Source organism: Ciconia boyciana, chromosome 7 (genome assembly GCF_034638445.1).
Source record: "Ciconia boyciana chromosome 7, ASM3463844v1, whole genome shotgun sequence".
NCBI classification, from domain to species: domain Eukaryota; kingdom Metazoa; phylum Chordata; class Aves; order Ciconiiformes; family Ciconiidae; genus Ciconia; species Ciconia boyciana.
Window position 1 is genome coordinate 11,285,762 of NC_132940.1, and position 18,877 is coordinate 11,304,638.

The 18,877-nt window shown below is 36.4% G+C and overlaps 1 protein-coding gene across 7 annotated transcripts in view; it reads right to left on the reverse strand.

Moving 5' to 3' along the window:
- MAST2 (microtubule associated serine/threonine kinase 2) overlaps positions 1-18,877 on the reverse strand; it is a 197,486-nt gene that overhangs the window by 156,368 nt on the left and 22,241 nt on the right. For all 7 annotated transcript variants that reach the window (XM_072867325.1, XM_072867323.1, XM_072867322.1 and 4 more), the window contains exons 2-3: positions 16,817-16,964; positions 12,996-13,138 (exon numbers count right to left, since the gene is read on the reverse strand). In XM_072867325.1, the coding sequence (XP_072723426.1) occupies positions 12,996-13,138; positions 16,817-16,964 (291 nt within the window). The remainder of the gene's footprint in view (positions 1-12,995; positions 13,139-16,816; positions 16,965-18,877) is intronic.

Below are 18,877 nucleotides of genomic sequence, written 5' to 3' on the forward strand. Positions count from 1 at the left end.
GAGGTTCACTCGGGCCCACTTCTCAAGCTTGTCCAGATCCCTCTGGATGGCATCCCATCCCTCAGACATGTCAACCGCACCACTCAAATAAATATTCCAATACTAATATTCCAATACAATAATTATTTTAATCCTGTATCAGCTTTTCCAATTAAAGAAAAAGCAGAAGTAACATCAGTTGTTGAGACTTTTATGGAAAAATAAGGTTGCAAATAAATCACTGTAATTTCTGAGAAGAGTTCTTAGGTGCTTTTGGATGGGGCAAGTGGGGGTTAGGGTGTTTAAATTACTGCCTCTGCTGATAAAGTAAACATGTAGACAGCAGACTTAGAATTGTTCAGAGCTTTTAACTTGCCTGCAAGCTACATTTCTACAAAATGTATCTCTAGGAAACAGCAAAACTTTCTGGGTTAAGAACTTGCCAATCAATTGAATTTTTAAAAGTAACTGTCAGAAGAATTGCTACTGAATATGACCATTCTGTGTCAAGAGAGCAGTCATGCATATAACATTATTCAGCATTTTTTACTTACATTTTGAACCAGAACCGAGCACTGCTAAGGGTAAAAGCAGCGTTACCTCTCCTCCCATGGGCTCTTTACTAGAGCTTGATCTCTCTTATGAAACAGTCACTGAACATGTAAAGTCTACTCTCATCATGTCCCAGTGTGGCATGTGTCCAGTCTACATATAAGTAACTGAAGTTTCCCACTAACATTTCTTTCTGCAGTGCCTGATCTACCTCAGCACACTGCAGTCAGCATCACCTATCCTCATCAGACAGCGGGTAATACAGGCCCCAGATTACTACTACTTAATTAGATCCAAGTTTCAACACTTAGGTAGTCTGTGCTACTTGCTGATGCTTTGTCTGTTTCAAGTGGGGACAGGTCTTTAAACCTGCAGCACCACCCAGCCACAACCCCAACCTCTTTAACCTTTCCCATATACTTTGAGAACACAATATAGGGACGCAGAACTGCATGTAAATGAGACAGCCAGTCCTCAGCGTAGCCATGTCAGAATCTGAGCATTTTATGGGATTAAAGTAATTATCTGTAAAACATATAGTAGAAAATGTAATAATTATACTTACGGGTAGTGAACATTATTATACACTTTCCACTATTCTGAACTGTGGGATTCAACACAAAACAGGAGCTTATAACAAAAAGGATAAGCTCAATTATGTAGCTTAGGTGAAATGGAGTTAAATCAACTTTATCCATTTTACTTAACACAAAATGGAGTTTAACCAACCTTTCACTGCTTGCTCCAGAATGTGAAATTGTGATTACCTACTTTTGAACCCTCAAACTACTGGAAAACTTTCCTGATGTGCAAGGAAAAATGGAGCTAACAATTACTAACAGTTGTCCATGACTGCTCTCAGATGAAGATTTCATACAACACGGCAAAGCTTGATGATAAAAGCTTTGTTAATAATGGGACAAAAAATAAATCAGATAGCAGATGGAAGGGCATGCATCATTAATGTACTTCACTGAAGAAGTTAGGCACCACAATACCTTTCTCTTGAAATTACTGCAATTTGTAGTAAGCCATGGGGAAGAGCAGCAGTTTACCTTTTCCTTATGGAAAAATAGAGGAATTCAGCAATTAGAACAGTAAGGGATATCCATCACATCATTGTAGAGCCAAGTTTAATGGCCAAGCACCCCTCCAGTTAAACGGGTTTTAATCTATTCTTGACACTTTCCCAGGGAAGTTGATACCACAGATTTGTCTGAAAATAACCCACATGGAACAGGGTCCCTCAAGGTTTTCAACACCACTCATTTATACAAAGATTTGCTGTCATTTTCTTTTTAAATCTAATCTATATATAACTGATTTCTAAATAACCTTTAGCATTAAATATATATATATAAACATTGCATTCAATTTATTAGAGTGCTCTCTTGGAACTAAGTTGATACATAAATCAACTGTTTTGTTTGTAGATATTACCTGATATTCATACATGTTCATACCAACTATAAGAAGGTCTGATTTTCTTTCTACTTTATGCCTGGTATAATTCAACTATTTCTCAGTCAGCAACATTTTAAACACAGTATGTAAATTGCCTCAAGAAAATAAACATGTCAGCAGGCAAGTAATCATATAGAAAATAAAAAGATGTTATTGTCAAATATACCACTTTAAGCAGCTGCCTATTTAATCAGGATTGATGCTGATACCTGATCAATATAATTTGACAATGTTGACACGGTACTTTTCCTCTCAATTTGGATAGTTCTGCTTGTATGTGATATTACAAGTTGTTCCTCTTTTCTTTCAAAAACCTCATCAGTTTATCTTGCCAAACTTCTCTATTTCATTAGCCTATTTTGTTCTAATAAGATTTAAGATTTCTTTGATAAGAAATGCATGCATTTTAAATTCATAACACACTATATTTTACTTTATTTTGAAAGAAATTATTTGATAACTGAATTTTAAGGCAAAACAACAAAAAAATTACCTAAAACCAAACAAATAGTTTGTGGGTATTATTAAATATATTGAAAACTTATTTTTACATTGCCTACTGTCATTTGAGCAGAGTCAAAGAGCTTGTGGATCAAGAGCCCATGATTCAGAACACTGTTCATTTAGCAAGGAGATACTACAGAAATAAAGGTTGTACCAGAACAAGTAACTGTATGGTAAGAAAGAGATGTGCAAATTTTGAGCAACAGTAAAAATTGTAATACAAGACACAACTCTACAGCTTTCATACTAAGATACTCAGACCAACAGTCCACAGCCCAAAGAATTTACAGTGGAGAGGGATTAAGGAATTCATAGTAGAAATATACCTGTGCACACAAAGCAGTCCGAATTCACAACTTTTCTGGCTATCATCACATAATAAGAACTAGTTTTTAGTGTGGGGAGCATTTTTTCCTGTTTTCTGGGGATAGAGGAAGCCACAGAGAAAAATAAACACTTCTGAGAGAACACAGGAGGGAAAGGAGAGCTTAGGAACATCAGAAACAGGCAGGAGGGATCTTAAAAGGGATCTAGCTCATGCTAGGGACAGCACAGTATACAAAGCTGCAAACAGGCAAACCAAGGTTAGCAACACTGATGAAATGCAAGCAGTAATGAACATTCTGACCTTTGTCTTCAGCCCTTGGATTCTTGACACTGTGATAAACGCACTACGTATTTTGCTTGGCAACAGCTCATCCATTAAATTAGTTCAATTACCAATATTTAGAAAATTTGAGATGCAAATTTGCCAAAAGTACCACTGCAGACCTAACTATTTGAAACAAATAAGTAACAAAGTATCTAACTAGAAGTCTTTGTGTGAAAAATTTAGTGTGTGCACTGTAACTTAATTTGTGTAAACAAATCACATCACAGTATTCTCTATATTAAAGGTATGCAAATACTTATTTCTAATTTTGAGTGAAGACAAATACAGAAACCATGTTAGACCTGAAGTTTCATGTTTTATTTAAACTCCAAGGCAGAGAATTTTAATTCCAAGTTTCACATACTAATTTGTTTTCATGGACAAATTATGAACCCTGCCATAGTAGTTCATCATATAACTACTTTTACTGTCACTATACCGTATGACCACATTAAAATAATGAGGTTTGAACATTCATATCTTCAATTAGAGCTTTGTGGCTTCAAGCACTTAAAGAACAAATGCTGCCATTAACCTAGACCTTACCCCTCAAATATGCACCAAATATATTAACAATGTTACTGAATCATGAGGTCATTGTGAAAATGTAAGTCTCAGTGGATTCCATCACAAAGCAAAATCTTGAGGATTTTAATAGGATATTATTTAAGGTATAAAAGTAAAGTATCTCATTAAGTTATCTCAACAGCTCGTTTAATTTATCAGGCTCAAAAATATTTTAAAGGTTATTTTAGGTTAATTACATTTCACATCCTTTTATGACAGATCTGAAACCCTGCACATCTTTCAGTCCTCTATTATAAACATTTCCCCCTTGCCAATAACTTAAAGTTCACAGTGACACACATTTTTGCATACTCACACTATAGTCTCAACATGACAGCATTTTATATTCGTGATATACACAGAATTTATTTTTTTGTTTGTTTAAATGGAAACTTGGTCATTGCAATAAATAACAAAGTGAGCACCACCTCAATCAGTTGTTCCACACTATTAACTAATAAAACAGCTTAGGTAAGGTAGTTTGCTTTGAACACGTAAGGCCCTCTCTTAGCAAATTTTGCACTACACATACTTAGTTGGGCCACAACTTCTTTCAGTGAAAAAAATTCTGATTAATCCAAAATGCCACAATACAAGAATTCTCCTCATCTATTCCTATAATAAACAAAGCTTTGAAAAAAACAGCCTGGCCATTATTTATCCTAGTATCTGTTCACAAAGGGAAGAACTACAGATGTTGACTCTAAGTCAGGCTTGCTAGTGTAATGGTTATTCTGACTTCATACCTCGTGTTCTCCGGACTCTGCAGTTCTGCACCAGGGAAGAGTTTAAAACTCACAATTCCTGCAGAAATGCTCAGGTAGCAATAACAACATAGCAAAGCCAGGTAAGAGATCAAGGTATTCCCTGGCTTTTGAACAAGTGACTTTAAAATCTAAATACCTTCAACACAATCGGAAATAAGAGAATGACAGGCGCACTATATACAGCAACTGCAGGAATAAGTTATTTCATAGCACCATCCATTTGAGCTTCAAACATTTTCCAAGCATTAATAAACTGAGCTTTACAGAAAGTCTGTGAGGTATGCTTTACTCCCAGTTGTACTGATGACCAAATGACTTAACCTCTCTGTATCTTAGTTTATCAAAGTTCAGTTATCAGGATTGTTGCATAAGTCTTAGGCTTTAGTACTGTGTTTCACTTACAAGGCTACACTTATCTCTGACAAGAGATTTCACCTCTCCCTCTCTAGTAATCTCAAGGTAATAAGGACTTTAGATTAACTCTTAGGAAAGATTCTGAGCTGCAGCTGTTCAGAGGTGAAGCATAAACCACTGTATTCCCATTTTCCTCCAAGTGGTAAAATAAGCAGTCACTGTATCTCTGGAGCTGAAACTGTTCAGATGACTGGAAAGACACATTGCGTGGCTTGGATAAACTAAAATGATACAGTATAGGAAAACATACCAAACAAAAAATGGCAGCCAAACATGGAGGATTATGCTACTAATTTCTAGAGCATCTCCAAAGCTTTTGCTTAGTCAAAAAGTTACATGGGATTTTTATAGATGTTCTAAAGCTCAAAACAGTTTGCATGACTGGAACAAAGCAGTTTGAAGCTCAGACAAACAAACTATTTCATGTTTAAAGACTGATCCTGCTATTATCACATCCTAGGAAACAGTTACCAGAAGTGCTACCAGACACAGAAGGCAGCCATATTAAAATACTAAATGCGGACATCTCACACTGCCTTTCTATGGAAATACGTGCCAAAAATAACCAAAATAAAACAGCCAGCTTTCAAGTATTTTAAATTGAAAACCAGAATTTTTATAGTCAACCTCAGTATATTTTTATATAGAGGTCAGTAAGAGCCACATAACACCACTCTTATGGAACAAAGCCTCACTCAGTGACAATGTGTGTTCAAGACAGTCTGAATAATTCTTGATATTTTATCTTAAGTTCCCCACAGATCTGCAAGCAAAAAAGCTAATTTTCCATGCACACTACCGCAGTTTCTCACTTTACACCTACAATAGTGCTGCTGTCAGAAATAGAACTGACTGCATGTGCCAAAAATCAATTCAACATATTCATAGACAAAAAAATAACATGCAGTATCTGAAGATAATGAGAACTGCAATCATTCAAACTGACAGTCTAGTGCCTAACAATTATCACAAGGCAAGTTTTATGAATTCATATTTCCTACAATTACAAGCCTCAGGTTACACGGAAGGGTGTTCAAATTTTCTTTCAAGTATGAAAATCTCTTTTGAGCCAATGAGGCCACTCCAAAATGGAATTCACTTAACTGAAGTCAGTAAAAAGATGCTGACTGTGTTTAAGTAATATGCTGAAGTTTCTTCAGAGCAAGATGCTGACTGTGTTTAAGTAATATGCACTATATATTAAATATAACTTTAGTACAGAATTTATCACAATTATTTGCTGTTCTTTACACAGATACACATTAATTATTCAGAATGGAGTTTACTAGTGAAAAACCTATCAGGATTACCAGTTTTGAATGCCACTGTGAAGCATGTGTCTTGAATCTATCATGAAAACACACAGAAATATAGCATACGCATTTTAGTTTTCCTACCAGAGATACCCTAAAGCTGTGACAAAGGTAAGTCTCTGCAAGCACACTAAACACTGCCCAATGCTCAGAATTTTGCTCAGAATACTTAAATACGTTCAAAGAAGCTCTTCTGCAGTTTGCTTACAATATCATTTACTCCTTTGCAAAGGCCTTATTCTCCACTGTTCTGCATTATCGGATCCAAATTCTTACTTTCAAGTTTTATCATTCAGCTCACACAGATATGTTCAACCCTCTGCCTAGAACTTCCTCCCTACCTCTTCCTCAAACTTAGTCCCTTCAAACAAATGCAAGCTTGGACTCTGCTTTAGTTCTTCAAGCAACGCTCATCTTCTATCTATCTATCTCCTTATAGCCACATCTTCCAAAATTGATAATGTACCCAAACTCTCAAAGATTCACCCATAGACTTTGCAGCATAAGTAAATGCAAATTTTTAATTAGTATGCATAAACTTAGACATCACATGGTCTTAAATTGGAAATCCACTTACTTCCCATCTCAGGTTATTACAATCACAACTGCTATTTTAAAATGCAATTTCCATGCCTTCATACAGTAACAAAATCCATTCATTCATACAACCGTAGTTTCTGCTATCTTCTGCTTTTCTAACAATATAAAAATATTAAATTCTACTTGTACAGTCAAGTATTGAAAGTTCTCTACTCCCTAAAACAATTTATGGTCTTCATCAGCTATAATGATTATTCTTAGACAAAAATATTTTCAGCTGTATTAGCAACATTTAAATAGTCAACATGTTACCACCTAAAATACAAACTAAAAGTAAGGTTATCTAAGACAAAACATTTTGGGAAAAGAGCAGCTGCGTGCTTCAGAACACACAAATGTAAATGAAGTTTTCTCATCAGATTCAAATGTCTGCTTCTGTAATAAGTACCCCGTCAATCAGCAGGAGGTAGCTCTATGCACAACTGGCATTAATGATTTGTCCCCCAACTACTATTGTATTTTTCAATAAAAAGACAGAGATTACATCTAATTCTTTTGTGAGGAGGCAGAATTCTAAGCTCTATGTACTCACCTCACCGCCAGCATACATATCGAGCAGAAAGGTGGAGAGTGCAGTGGAAGATCAGCTATTGTGCTTTGCAAACTAATTTGCTAGTCAGATACCTGCTAGTCACTACAAATTCTATTCCTTCCAAGACCTCATCACTGCAAGATTAACAACCACTACCCAGATGCCTGCATAAAGTGGAGATCCTAAATAATAAACAGTAAATACATTAAAGCACTAGGGACTAAGGAAGAGATCCAGAGATAGAATTTTCTTTTATAACTAAGAGAGGTTTTGAAGCAGAGTATAAAGAAGCTTGAACATTTAGTTCCACTGCACTACACCAGGCCTTTTGAATTATTAATTTCTGTATTGAATTGACAATCAACACAGAATTACAGTCTCCTTTAGCTATAGTCTACAGGAAAACACCTCTAGCTCTTCTTTAGGTCGGCCCTGTAGCGATGGTATCATCTGGTCTTGAAAACGCACTATACTGAGACCTCCAGTACTCCAGCACCACCTAGCAGGCCACAGACCAAAACACAGTTAGGCAACACAGCTTCTGGCCCAAAAATTACAAGCACTGATTTATATAATTAGCTCCAAATAATAATTTAAAAACAAAATAATCTTCTTTTCTCCATAACTATTCCAACCATCATCTCCCTGTTACCAGAAAAAGAATGTTGCAAACCATGGTATAGTATTAAAATATGAAGCTAATTCATAGTCTAGCTAAGAAAAAAAAAAAGAGGCCAGGTTATTAGCAAGTGGTTACTGTGGAACACGATCCCAGAAATAACATGCCTATGCTGTAAAATCACGGACAATTACCAGGATCTCTAAAAACGTTTTACAAAAACTTACTTAGATCTTGGAGTTAATTATTTCTGTCAATTGCCACAGGCCCACCAGCTGATGGCAGACCAGCACCACGAACTCCTCAGCAGGCTCTATAAAAACTAGCAACTAGATTTCACTTTCACATGAATTTAAAGGGAATTACCTAAATTGTCTCACCCACAAACCCAAACCTGTAGCCAATTAGCCACTCTTCCTGGTAGCCAAGAATGATACAGATTTGAAGTACATCCTTTCGTAACGAAGAGCAGAAAGAGCAACCTGTGCAGGGGAAATCACTATTACAGGAAGTATATGTATTAGGTACAAATGATTCTATTCCTAATATATCTAAAACTAAGTAAAAAAGCTAAGAAGTAAAAATTTAGAAAATCAACGGTAAATATTCTCTCCTACATGTAAAATGCATGCCCCACTTGGACATCAAAGATAACATGCCGCAGTGTGAAGTCTGTCTCAGTTACCGGGTTTCCAATACACACTTCCTTGCAGAGCCAAGGACCCACCATCACAAGGACAACCGTTTTCCCCATTCCACTTGGTATTGCCTAATCCACACAGCTTTACGGAACTAAACATTCAGAATAAATCAGGCTGAACGGGCAGCGTCACTGGCTCAGTGTTATTCAACACAGGAAGGTCTTCAGCTTGTTAGTAATTTCAAGTCTTCACATTTGAGCCTTTCTATCCTCCAGATCATTATTCAAAATCTGAAAGGCTTTTTTTTTTTTTTTTTAACCACTTCTTCTAGAACAAGACCAGGGAAAGGTGAACTATTTGGCACTCTCTACAACAGCAAAGAATACACAATGGTCTCATTTTGTTTTAACCATTACCTTACAAAGTAAATGTAAAACCATAAGTCATCTGAAATTATTCTCTGAAGAGGAGACTGACCCTACAAGGAAATCTTGGAAGTCTGGCATCAGAGGATTAACAGAGCACCAACTGCTTAGTCAGCAGACTTAATCTCTGAAGATGAAGAAATGGCTCTGATGACGTACCATGTGGTACAGAATATAAGGAAGAAAGTTTACACTTAAGAGAAAACTGCAACCACCCTGCTAGAATCCTCAACCTCATTTTCAAAAAATGATGTTCAGTTTTTCAGTTCAAGGGGTATAGCAAGTTTCAGTTCAGTACTGGAACACTTTAGAAAACTGAAATTTATAAGTATAAAAAAAAAGGTTCAAAATCTCTTTAACAAAAGTATCTAATTTTCCACTGACAGGCTTCTTTAAATGTTTTACCACCACCACAGCTGGCAGAAAGAACATGCATGGTTTCTTATTCTTGGAACATCTCAAACTTTTCTGGGCATTAGAGAGTGAGCAATGCATGTAAGACGCAGTCCTAATTAATGGGTGGCGCACTGTCAGATGTTTCTTTCACAAAACCCTGGAGACAGTGCTTGAGATGCTCTCTATGGGGGTGGGACACACACACAAAAAGCCCCATATCTCTCTCCACGAATGTAAATACACATTCAACATTAGTGTAGTGCTCCAACTGAGCAACCTGTCCTTAACAATGAGGAGAAAATTCATCCCTTGCCCACCCATAAATGCTCCAGCCCTGGAATATTAACACCTTACAGCATTGCTTCTGGCAATCAATTTCATTCACATTGAGTTTTGTCAAAATAAATATTTGCAAGAAAGACATTCCTAACCTACCTCCTCTACAACAGTCACAACCTTCTCTTCACAAGCTCTTTTTCCTTTCTAAAATTAACAAAACTCTGATGCTCTTCATGCCTTTATAAATAAGAGAATGCATCCATATTCCTGATCATTCACATCAGCTGCCTTCAAAACACAGTCCAAGTTTTAACTCTTTTTATGACAGGGTGCCTGCAGGTTGAGATTTCAGCTAAATAAGCCCCAAAACTAAGTCATAAGAGGTTTTCCACATTATTATCCTTCTGTTCCTTACACACACACTGTATACATGCTCCCTGCACCCCCAGTTTTTACTGTATTTGGGTCTTGAGAGCAGAAAACACCACTGATATGCCCACAATGATGCTTTATGTCTTTTTCCTCTGATTACTTCCTTGGCTATCTTCGGGATTTAAAAGTCTTAAATAGGACACTCCCCACCAGAACTCAATATAATAGGATCAGAGCCATCCATCTTAAGAGTACATGATAACTGAAGGTCATCCTCTGAAATCCTCACATATATTTAGAAGGCACACAGATCAGATCAACATCTATCATCCCACAATGACAGCACGCAGCATTCAGTCTGCCCTGGCTTCTTTCTCAAGTCAAGGATCTAGTGGCAACTGCTATGCAGACACATTAATCCAGACTATCACACATGTACAAGCTGAAAGATTCTGTCTAAGAATAAATTGTACTTATGTAGTTTAGCATGTTAGAATTTGATGTATTTCCAGTTCTTGAGTTGTTGCTGATAAGTAGCCTAAGCTATCAGTCTTGTTTCAGAAGCTGCAAACTAATTTCTATAGATTTGCTATTGTTAATTCATCTTTTTGCTTTGCAAATACTTTCAAAGTTGAAAAGAATGCAATTTAAGCACAGCAAACAATCTGTAGGATTAGTAGTGGTTAGAAAGTAGACAAACCATTACTGAATGCTAGCAAAGCAATTTAGCAAAGGAAAATCCACTGATACCTACAGTGCCAAAAAGAGGGAGCAGAAACAATGCACATCGCTTTGAGTATTCTGGCTTTCCCGTACCACACTCCCACTTCTCTCTAGCTATCCATATTATAACAAATAATAAAAGAATTAAATGCTCTAGCAATCAAGGCTGGCATATTAAAATGACACTCTGCATTACTGAACCTACTCATCTCTTAATAGAGCTATTCTTCAAAGGAGATTAATTATACTGGCAAGAGACCTTTTGCTATTCTAATTTGTGAAATGTATTTTAATACCACAAGCATATTAAAACAGCTGCAAACATGTTACTAGCTCCAAGATCCCAGGACTCACTGCATTTCATTAGCTGTTCATCTTGTGACCAGTACTTTAGTCATTGCTTTAGAAGCCCACTTCATACAAAAATTCTTAATTTCTAGGCTTAATTAACTTCAACTGTAATTAACATACAGCCCACCATAAAGTACACAGAGATAGGAAAGTGATTATATACTTCAGTACCTAACACCATCACAGAGGGACAAAAACTGGATTTATAGCTGAATTTCTCTGCTTTAATTAGAAAGCAGAGAATTTGAAGTTATTTTAAAATAAATTATTGGCATTGCATTTCATATCAGAACATTTGATAGACAGCACAAACTCTGCCACGACAAAATGAAAATACATCATATTAGTAATATGCAGAATTGTAACACACAAACACATCTGCAGCTCATGGCATTGTACCCAGCTGTTAAGCAACAAAATAGTATTCCAAATTAAATATCTGAGAACTAATGTTTTGTTTTAAAGCACAGTTATTTTCATTAACTTAAGCTATGAAGCTTCAAGGCATTTACCTGCCTCTGGAGAACAGGCTTGTGTTTTAACATATTACTTTTTTTAATCCCCATCAGATAAATACTTAGATGCCAAGTTCATGTGAGAATTTTCCCTTTCTGTTGATATAGTCAAATTATAACCACTGCTAAGAATACAAATTTAAGGCAAACACTGAACAGGCACCAAACTAAGGCACAATACAATTAAATCAAATCAGAAGAATTTCAATATAGTAGCATGTCTGAAAATGCTAAGACTACAAATACTTCATTGTGAAATCAAAATTAGTGGAAACACAAATGCATGGCTTCTTGAACTTTAAAGATTTAAGTTTCTTTTCATAGCCTGGTGGTGCCTAACTGTCTAGGATCCCCAAAAAAATTCTAAGGGCTAACAATCTATGGGCTATATCCAAGGTACACCCTTTTACTTAAAGGGTCATTGCTTCTAAACAGTCTTAAAACGCAATATAAATTTACCCAGTTAACTGCAGCTCTATCAAGTAGTGCTATTGACACACCAAAATTTCCTCACTTGAGTAAAACTTGTTATACAGGCAAACTCTATGGAAGTTTAGCAAAAAAAGCTTCTAGCTTTGCTTTTAGTCTACTATTTAGCAAATTTCTGTTGCGTATATGACTGCTCACAAATAACGGTCTTATACTCTTATATTTTTCTTCTCCTTGCACTTCAGTGATTTTAGATATTTAGAGGTAATAAGGAACATCTACAAACAACATGTATATTCCTTTTGGTTTGCAATTCAGTCTTGACTATAGCCGTTTTGAGTTCCCTCCCCCATACAGAACACTCTCTTCTTAGAAAATGCTAATTTAGCAGATGCAACATTCTTCAAAAATATGTTCACCTTACCAAAACCTTTTGACAGAAACCATGCAGAAGAGCAGGTGTCAGTTCCAGCTCTTCAATTCCTTGGACAGTTATCCCTTTTAGATTCATTCCTCCCAGCTATTCTCTAGGGAAATAGGGGAGGTAGCTACTCAGAAAGCTGTTTCCCAATTAAACTTGTTTCAAATGGTCAAGTTCCCATGCTCACCTCTCCCTAGACTTCCAGTGACACTTTCTTTCAGATATCGGGCAGCTTAAGTAGCATCGAGAAGGAGCTTCCTCAAAAAGAAATTATTCTTCACACACACGTTTTTTCCTGCTTTTTGTGAAAAGCAGGATGAACATATTCTCCTCCTAATTTTCCCTCTACCCTAAAAAGGGCCCACAGGAACAAAATGCTGCATTCACTGAGCAGGAGCAGGGAAAGCAAGGTAAAAAATAAAGCACAGGATCACACCACTATAGCGCAAAATCATCATCAGTATTCCCAGACTCACTCACCAGACCAGCAGTAAGTGAAGGAGCAGATTGTCCTAGGGACTGATTTCTCATGCGGACCAGGTTTGAGGTATCTCCAGGTGGCTGCCATATCGTCTGTCCCACTCCACTGTGGACACTATTTGATAAGGGAAGTAGCTGTTTTCCTTTAAAAACAAAACCAAAATACTATCAGCTTGTTTTTAAACAAGCTCACAAGTTCAAAATACAATGATGAAAAAGAATACTGCATGTGGAAAAAAAGAGTTTAATTAAAAAAGCAATTTAAAGGTTTTGGTAGGGTAGAACTTGTAAGAGCACACTACCTGTGAATTCATTATGTTTGATAACTAAGTATTTCCAAAAACTCTAGTTTACATTATGAGGTAATGGGTAAATCCAAAACCTTGTAGAAAACCTTCTATCACTTTATACTTTTCTATATTTCACACAGCTTAAAAAGGAAACCATATTTGTTGCCAATTAAACAATGTATTGCCCTATAGAGAGGAAATGTTAATGTTGCAAAATCTCTTAAGTATAATTTTAAATATTCTTATGAAAATACTTTCATAGTTGTAAAATATTACGTCTTCTAATTGCTTAGCCATCTAATCTCCTCTGCTTTCCCCTACCATTGGAACATTCAGCAGTAGATTTCATGCAGCTGTGATCAGAATATAGTGTATATTTAACCATTGTTTTGCTTTGAACCATGGATGGATATTTTCTGTCTAAAAAATTTCACTGTTCAGCAATATCATATTATCTTAAAAGCAAAACATTCTGTAGCCTTCCCAAGTCTCCCTTGTATCTGATTGATTAGCGTAAATGCTGATCTCCCATGCTACACAAACAAACAGTGAGAAGAGTAGCTCCTATCTCAACAAGTTCACACCATTGTACTTTACTGCAGGAAGTACATAGTAATCATTTAAAAGGATCTGCTCAATACCTTTTTTTTTCCTAGTCAATATAACACTCCTTTTTGAAAAATGTCAAGCAGTAAATTTCCACAATGAGAAAGAACCAAAGTCAAAGTGGGTCATATTTTGACTCCATCAAGCTTGACAGTTTCCTTTTATGTACAGTGTCTTTCACAAAAAAAAAAAAAAAAGAGAAGAAAGATAGTCTTGTGGTTAAAAACACATAAGTGAAAAAGTCTGTAAATCTGGGTTCCATTATTAGCTTCCAGATGACTTCCTCTGTAACTTTGGTCAGTCAACCTCCGTACTTCAGTTTCACCATCTGCAAAATGGGAGTGAATAATACCTCTTTTCCTTAAAATTAGGACTATGAGACTAAATAACACACACCACTCCCTTCCAAGCACAGTCAAGATAGTTGCATTCAACAGATTATTACATGCTCAGATACTACAATCTGAGGAATCACAGGGGACTAAGACATTTGTTGCAATAAGCAGCAGGAAGAAGTCTACATCTTTAATCACATATACTGCACAAAAATACTTTTTTCTCAGAAGCAGCAAGCTATTTTGCAAATTCAACTTCACCTTAGAATTAGATGTGAAATATTACATTCATTACATAAAAGTGGCTACGATATTTGGAAGACTGTCACATAACGCAATTAGCCATGATGCCAGGGGGGCGGGGAGTGGGAGTGGTGTCTTTTTTTTTTTTAAACTTGCTCAGGTTAATTTTCTGTTAAAAGTTACAAGCAATGGGCCAAGTACACATTAATAGAATGAGCCAAAGTGTATGAGAGATGAGAAGGCTCAACTTTGGCTAGCAAACAGAGACACAGCATATTAGTACCTTTTTCCCAGTCCCACTCAAGCTGCTTACAGCTGTGGACATGATTTTTATGGTTTGCTCATTTTCAGGATTACATGTAAATACAGTTACTCCTCTTGTCTGCAGAGATCTAAAACTACAGAAATGTACATTGCTGTATTTATCTCAGTAAAGCACTAACAAAGATATCCTATAATAGCTATTCAAATCATATAGTTATCTAACAGTTCAAAATGCCAGTGCTTGAGAGCAAAAATAACATTATTTAAATCTCCATAAGGTATAGTTATCGATATCTCCTTTTAGTTCCACATCATCTGAATCCAGGAAGACAGAATTCCATCAAGAGTCAAATCTAAGCCAACCAGTTTGCATTTACAATCATTTATACTCTTTAAACTTATCTGCTTCTGCTGCAAAAAGAAGGTGGAATTATTTTTGGGATGGAGCTTGAAGCTAAAGCCTTTCCCTGACAAGCCTCAAGTCCTACATACATTCCAAACACGCACATTTAAAATATATATCTAAACATCTACATTTTCTTTACCCAATGGGGTCAAACTGATCTTGTTGGGGCTCTTTTCCCCTTCCTGAATCAGGCTATAGTAGATTGAAAAGTCATTAAGATGAAACAACAAGTTCTGGAGAACATTATCATTTCAGAACAGAAAATTTACAAGAAAGTTATCTCCAAACAGAAAAATAATTTTTAAGAAAGAAACAGAACTTCTCTAGTTTTCCTGCTTCCTCCTATTTACTTTTCTTTGCTTATTTCTACTCAAGAGGAAAAAACAAAACAAAACAAAACACACCCACTGCAGTACTATCTTCGGCCACTGTAATCAGCCAACAGCTATATAGTTAATAAACTTCTGTTCTCCTCTAGCAATTAACCTACCTTGGAGAACAAACTTACATGACTGCAAAACATTATGAATGTTTCAATTTTTCAGAAACAAGCCACTTATTACAAATAAAACATTAAGACAAAGCCAAGCCAAAATAAAACATGCATACTTTACTGCTTATTTAATTATATTACACCTAGCACCTCAAACATTAAAATATTTATCTTCCCTTGATAAAAGACAGAGGGACCAGGACTTGGATGTATTTTCACAAGCATGTAAGTCAAGCCCATGCTGCTGCCAAAATGGGTGGTTTCACCTTCTTCCTCTTCCCCTCCCACCTGAGAGTTTCCAACCCTTCTTGTTCTTGCACTAACATGCAAATAGGCAAACAGTCAGCCTAATTAGGGAGGAAACAGGCTGCAAGTTAACCCTACAGAACAGTGGCATTCAGGCAGATCAGCTATTTCATTCTAGACTGATCATGCAGCTCTATATGTTCTAATGCCAGCATCACTGACTTTGATACCAGCTTTAAACAATTGTGAAACCATTCCCTAGCCCACATACAAAGTTTTTGAAAAAGAAAACTACTGAGCTTGGTCCTCCATTTTTTGGCTAATTACTAGATGTGCTCACTTCATGGTTCTACAGCTGAGTAGAAACTTAAGTACAAACTTAATTCTCTGACAGGGCTGAAGACTGTTCACAAGAAAAAAACCAAACTACACAAACGGAAAAAAACATCTAGTTAGTAAGCAAGATTTTTACTTTGAATCACAAATGCCTACAGTGTTTTTGAAGCCAAAAAGAAACTAAATAATAATTTGAATGTGGTATCAAAGTCAGCTTCCCAGTAAGAAACAATATGGAAAAGTAGGCAAGCTTACAGTCTGTGCTGACCTTAAAAGAGGTAAGAGTGCATCACTGTGTTGCCTAAAGTTCCACCACTCCCTTCTTTTAACTTTGCACTGTAAGTCTTACTTCTAACTTTTCACTCTGGGCAATATACAGAATTTCACTCCAAATACAGTCTCTCTTTTTCACTCTTCTCTACTAATACTTCTTTTGGCATCTTTCTCTTACATAAAATTTTGTATGCCCTCCCAACAAGAGGTCACCTCTAGTTTTAAAAAGATACTGATAAGTTGTTTCTTATTACAACTGTTATGCCAAGGAGTAATACTGCATCTTTAATTCTAATGAATTGTCATATGGTCTTTACAAAATGGCATACCTGACAAAGAACTTGCTAAACTACCTCTTCGTAGCTTGCAGTCATCTTGACTTAGCTGACGATGGAGCTTGGTTTTCCCAGCAGATGAAAAGATGTCAGGATTGCTGAGCTTCCTGCAGCGTAACGGAGTGGACTCTGTTATCATCTCCTGTAGAACAAAAAACAAGCAGAAGTTTGTTAATGACAGCTAAGTATCTGTTTTCTGAAATATACAATCTCCGAAGCATAAACAGCTCTTAAAAAAAAAAAAAACAACACATAAACACCACACACACACAAAAACACACTTAAAATTGTAAATCCCCCTCTTTTGTGCCACATATCTGCATGGAAAGCACATCACAAGATCCCAGTCAAATATGGTCCTTGAACACTATCGCTGTCAGGAATATCATTAATAATAGTCAGAAAAAGGCAATTATGCTACAGCAGTTATTTGCTCTTACAGTATGTACGAAAAGAGGCTACTGAAAAATCAGGCTCAGCTTTGATTCAAGCTATTTCCTGCTAAAGCCAAGAGTATTTTCTCCAAATTTCTTGAATATTTATTCCATCCAGTCTATGAGTAATATACCTATAAAAAAAAACTGTTGCAATGTCTAATTGCAACCCAAAACTCCTATTATAAGTTACAGCTCTACTACAAGACCATATGTATCACTAAATAATAATTAGGATAGAGATCATCCTTTGTATAATGTCTTTGTTATTACTATAAACAAAATTAGACATATATTTGTCAGAAACACTCCCACATATGTAAATTCCTTTCACAGCATACAGCAAACTTTCAATCAAAATAGCAATAGGTAGAACAGTGGCAAGCACAACCACAGTGCTTTCCTCATGCATTTAATTGTTCTGGAGGTGTGAAACTCATTTCACACCCAAAGAAGAATTACGAGCATAGCTACCATATATGGATTTGAAGATAAAGTGACACTTTCCATTATAGCCTATATAGATGACTTGGTCAAGTTCTACCTTCTCTGCAGTAGTGCAACACATTCCACATGTCTTAATGGATTGCTCCATTTTATTTCAAATGCCTCTCATTAGCTATACAGCACTTCAAGCCATGCTTATCCTCATAAAATCTCATCTGAGGCAAAAATAAACTGAAAGGAACACTTTCCCTGCATGACATCACCACATGGTTTAACGTAGTTTTAAATCATGTTTAAACCAAAAATTAAACTACCAGTAGTGGGTTTTAATTAAAATTTGCAGATTCCAGTCAAAATCTATTTCTGAAGTCATTAATTCAAATCTATTCAGTCTACAGTGTTATGCCTCAAACTGTCAATTTGGAAGGAAAGAAGGACATGAATAAAGTTGAATTTGGATTTGAAATAGAATCCTCACTTAGTTCTGAGTCACTCATTCTTGACCTTTCTCAGACCCCCATCTCCTTTTAATCATAAAATCTTTTGGCACCTCATAATAGTAAATAATTTTGTTATTTGTTTGAGGGACAGGAATGCTTTGCTCCGCATCTTCTTCAGTGGTGCACCTGCCACAGCTTGAGAGGTACTGCTCTGATACAATTCCTTCCTCTGGTTACGGTTAGGCATTCAGTTGCCACACTGTCTAAACCAGATCAAGAGAGAGACGTGGGTAACCTAAAGTAGGTCAGTTCACTTATTCAGTTCATCATACAGCTGCAAACAGTTGTGTTGGCGCAAGAGTGGGGAGAGGCACAAAAACAAGTGACCTGGGGTAGAGAAAACTGCTTGAGCTGGAACCTGCTTTAAACTTAAGGTTCCCCATACACATCTTGGAGCAAAGAGCCTCACATTTTCATTTGCTTCTGACCTTTTCCACAAAGGTACTGAAGACCTTCATTTCCAGCAGCCTGTACCTCTGTTTTTCCGTCATTTGGAGAGCTAAAAAGACATCTACCACACTTTCTGTTTGTACTTAGGAGTTAGCTAAGTAATTTTAAATTGCAACATTAGCAGTCGGTCAGCATGCCTCTGAAAGCTGCAGAGGCCAAGGGCCGAAAGTCTTTGCTGTTTCTATTTGGGATGGCAGAAAGTGGTTACACATGTATACATGTCT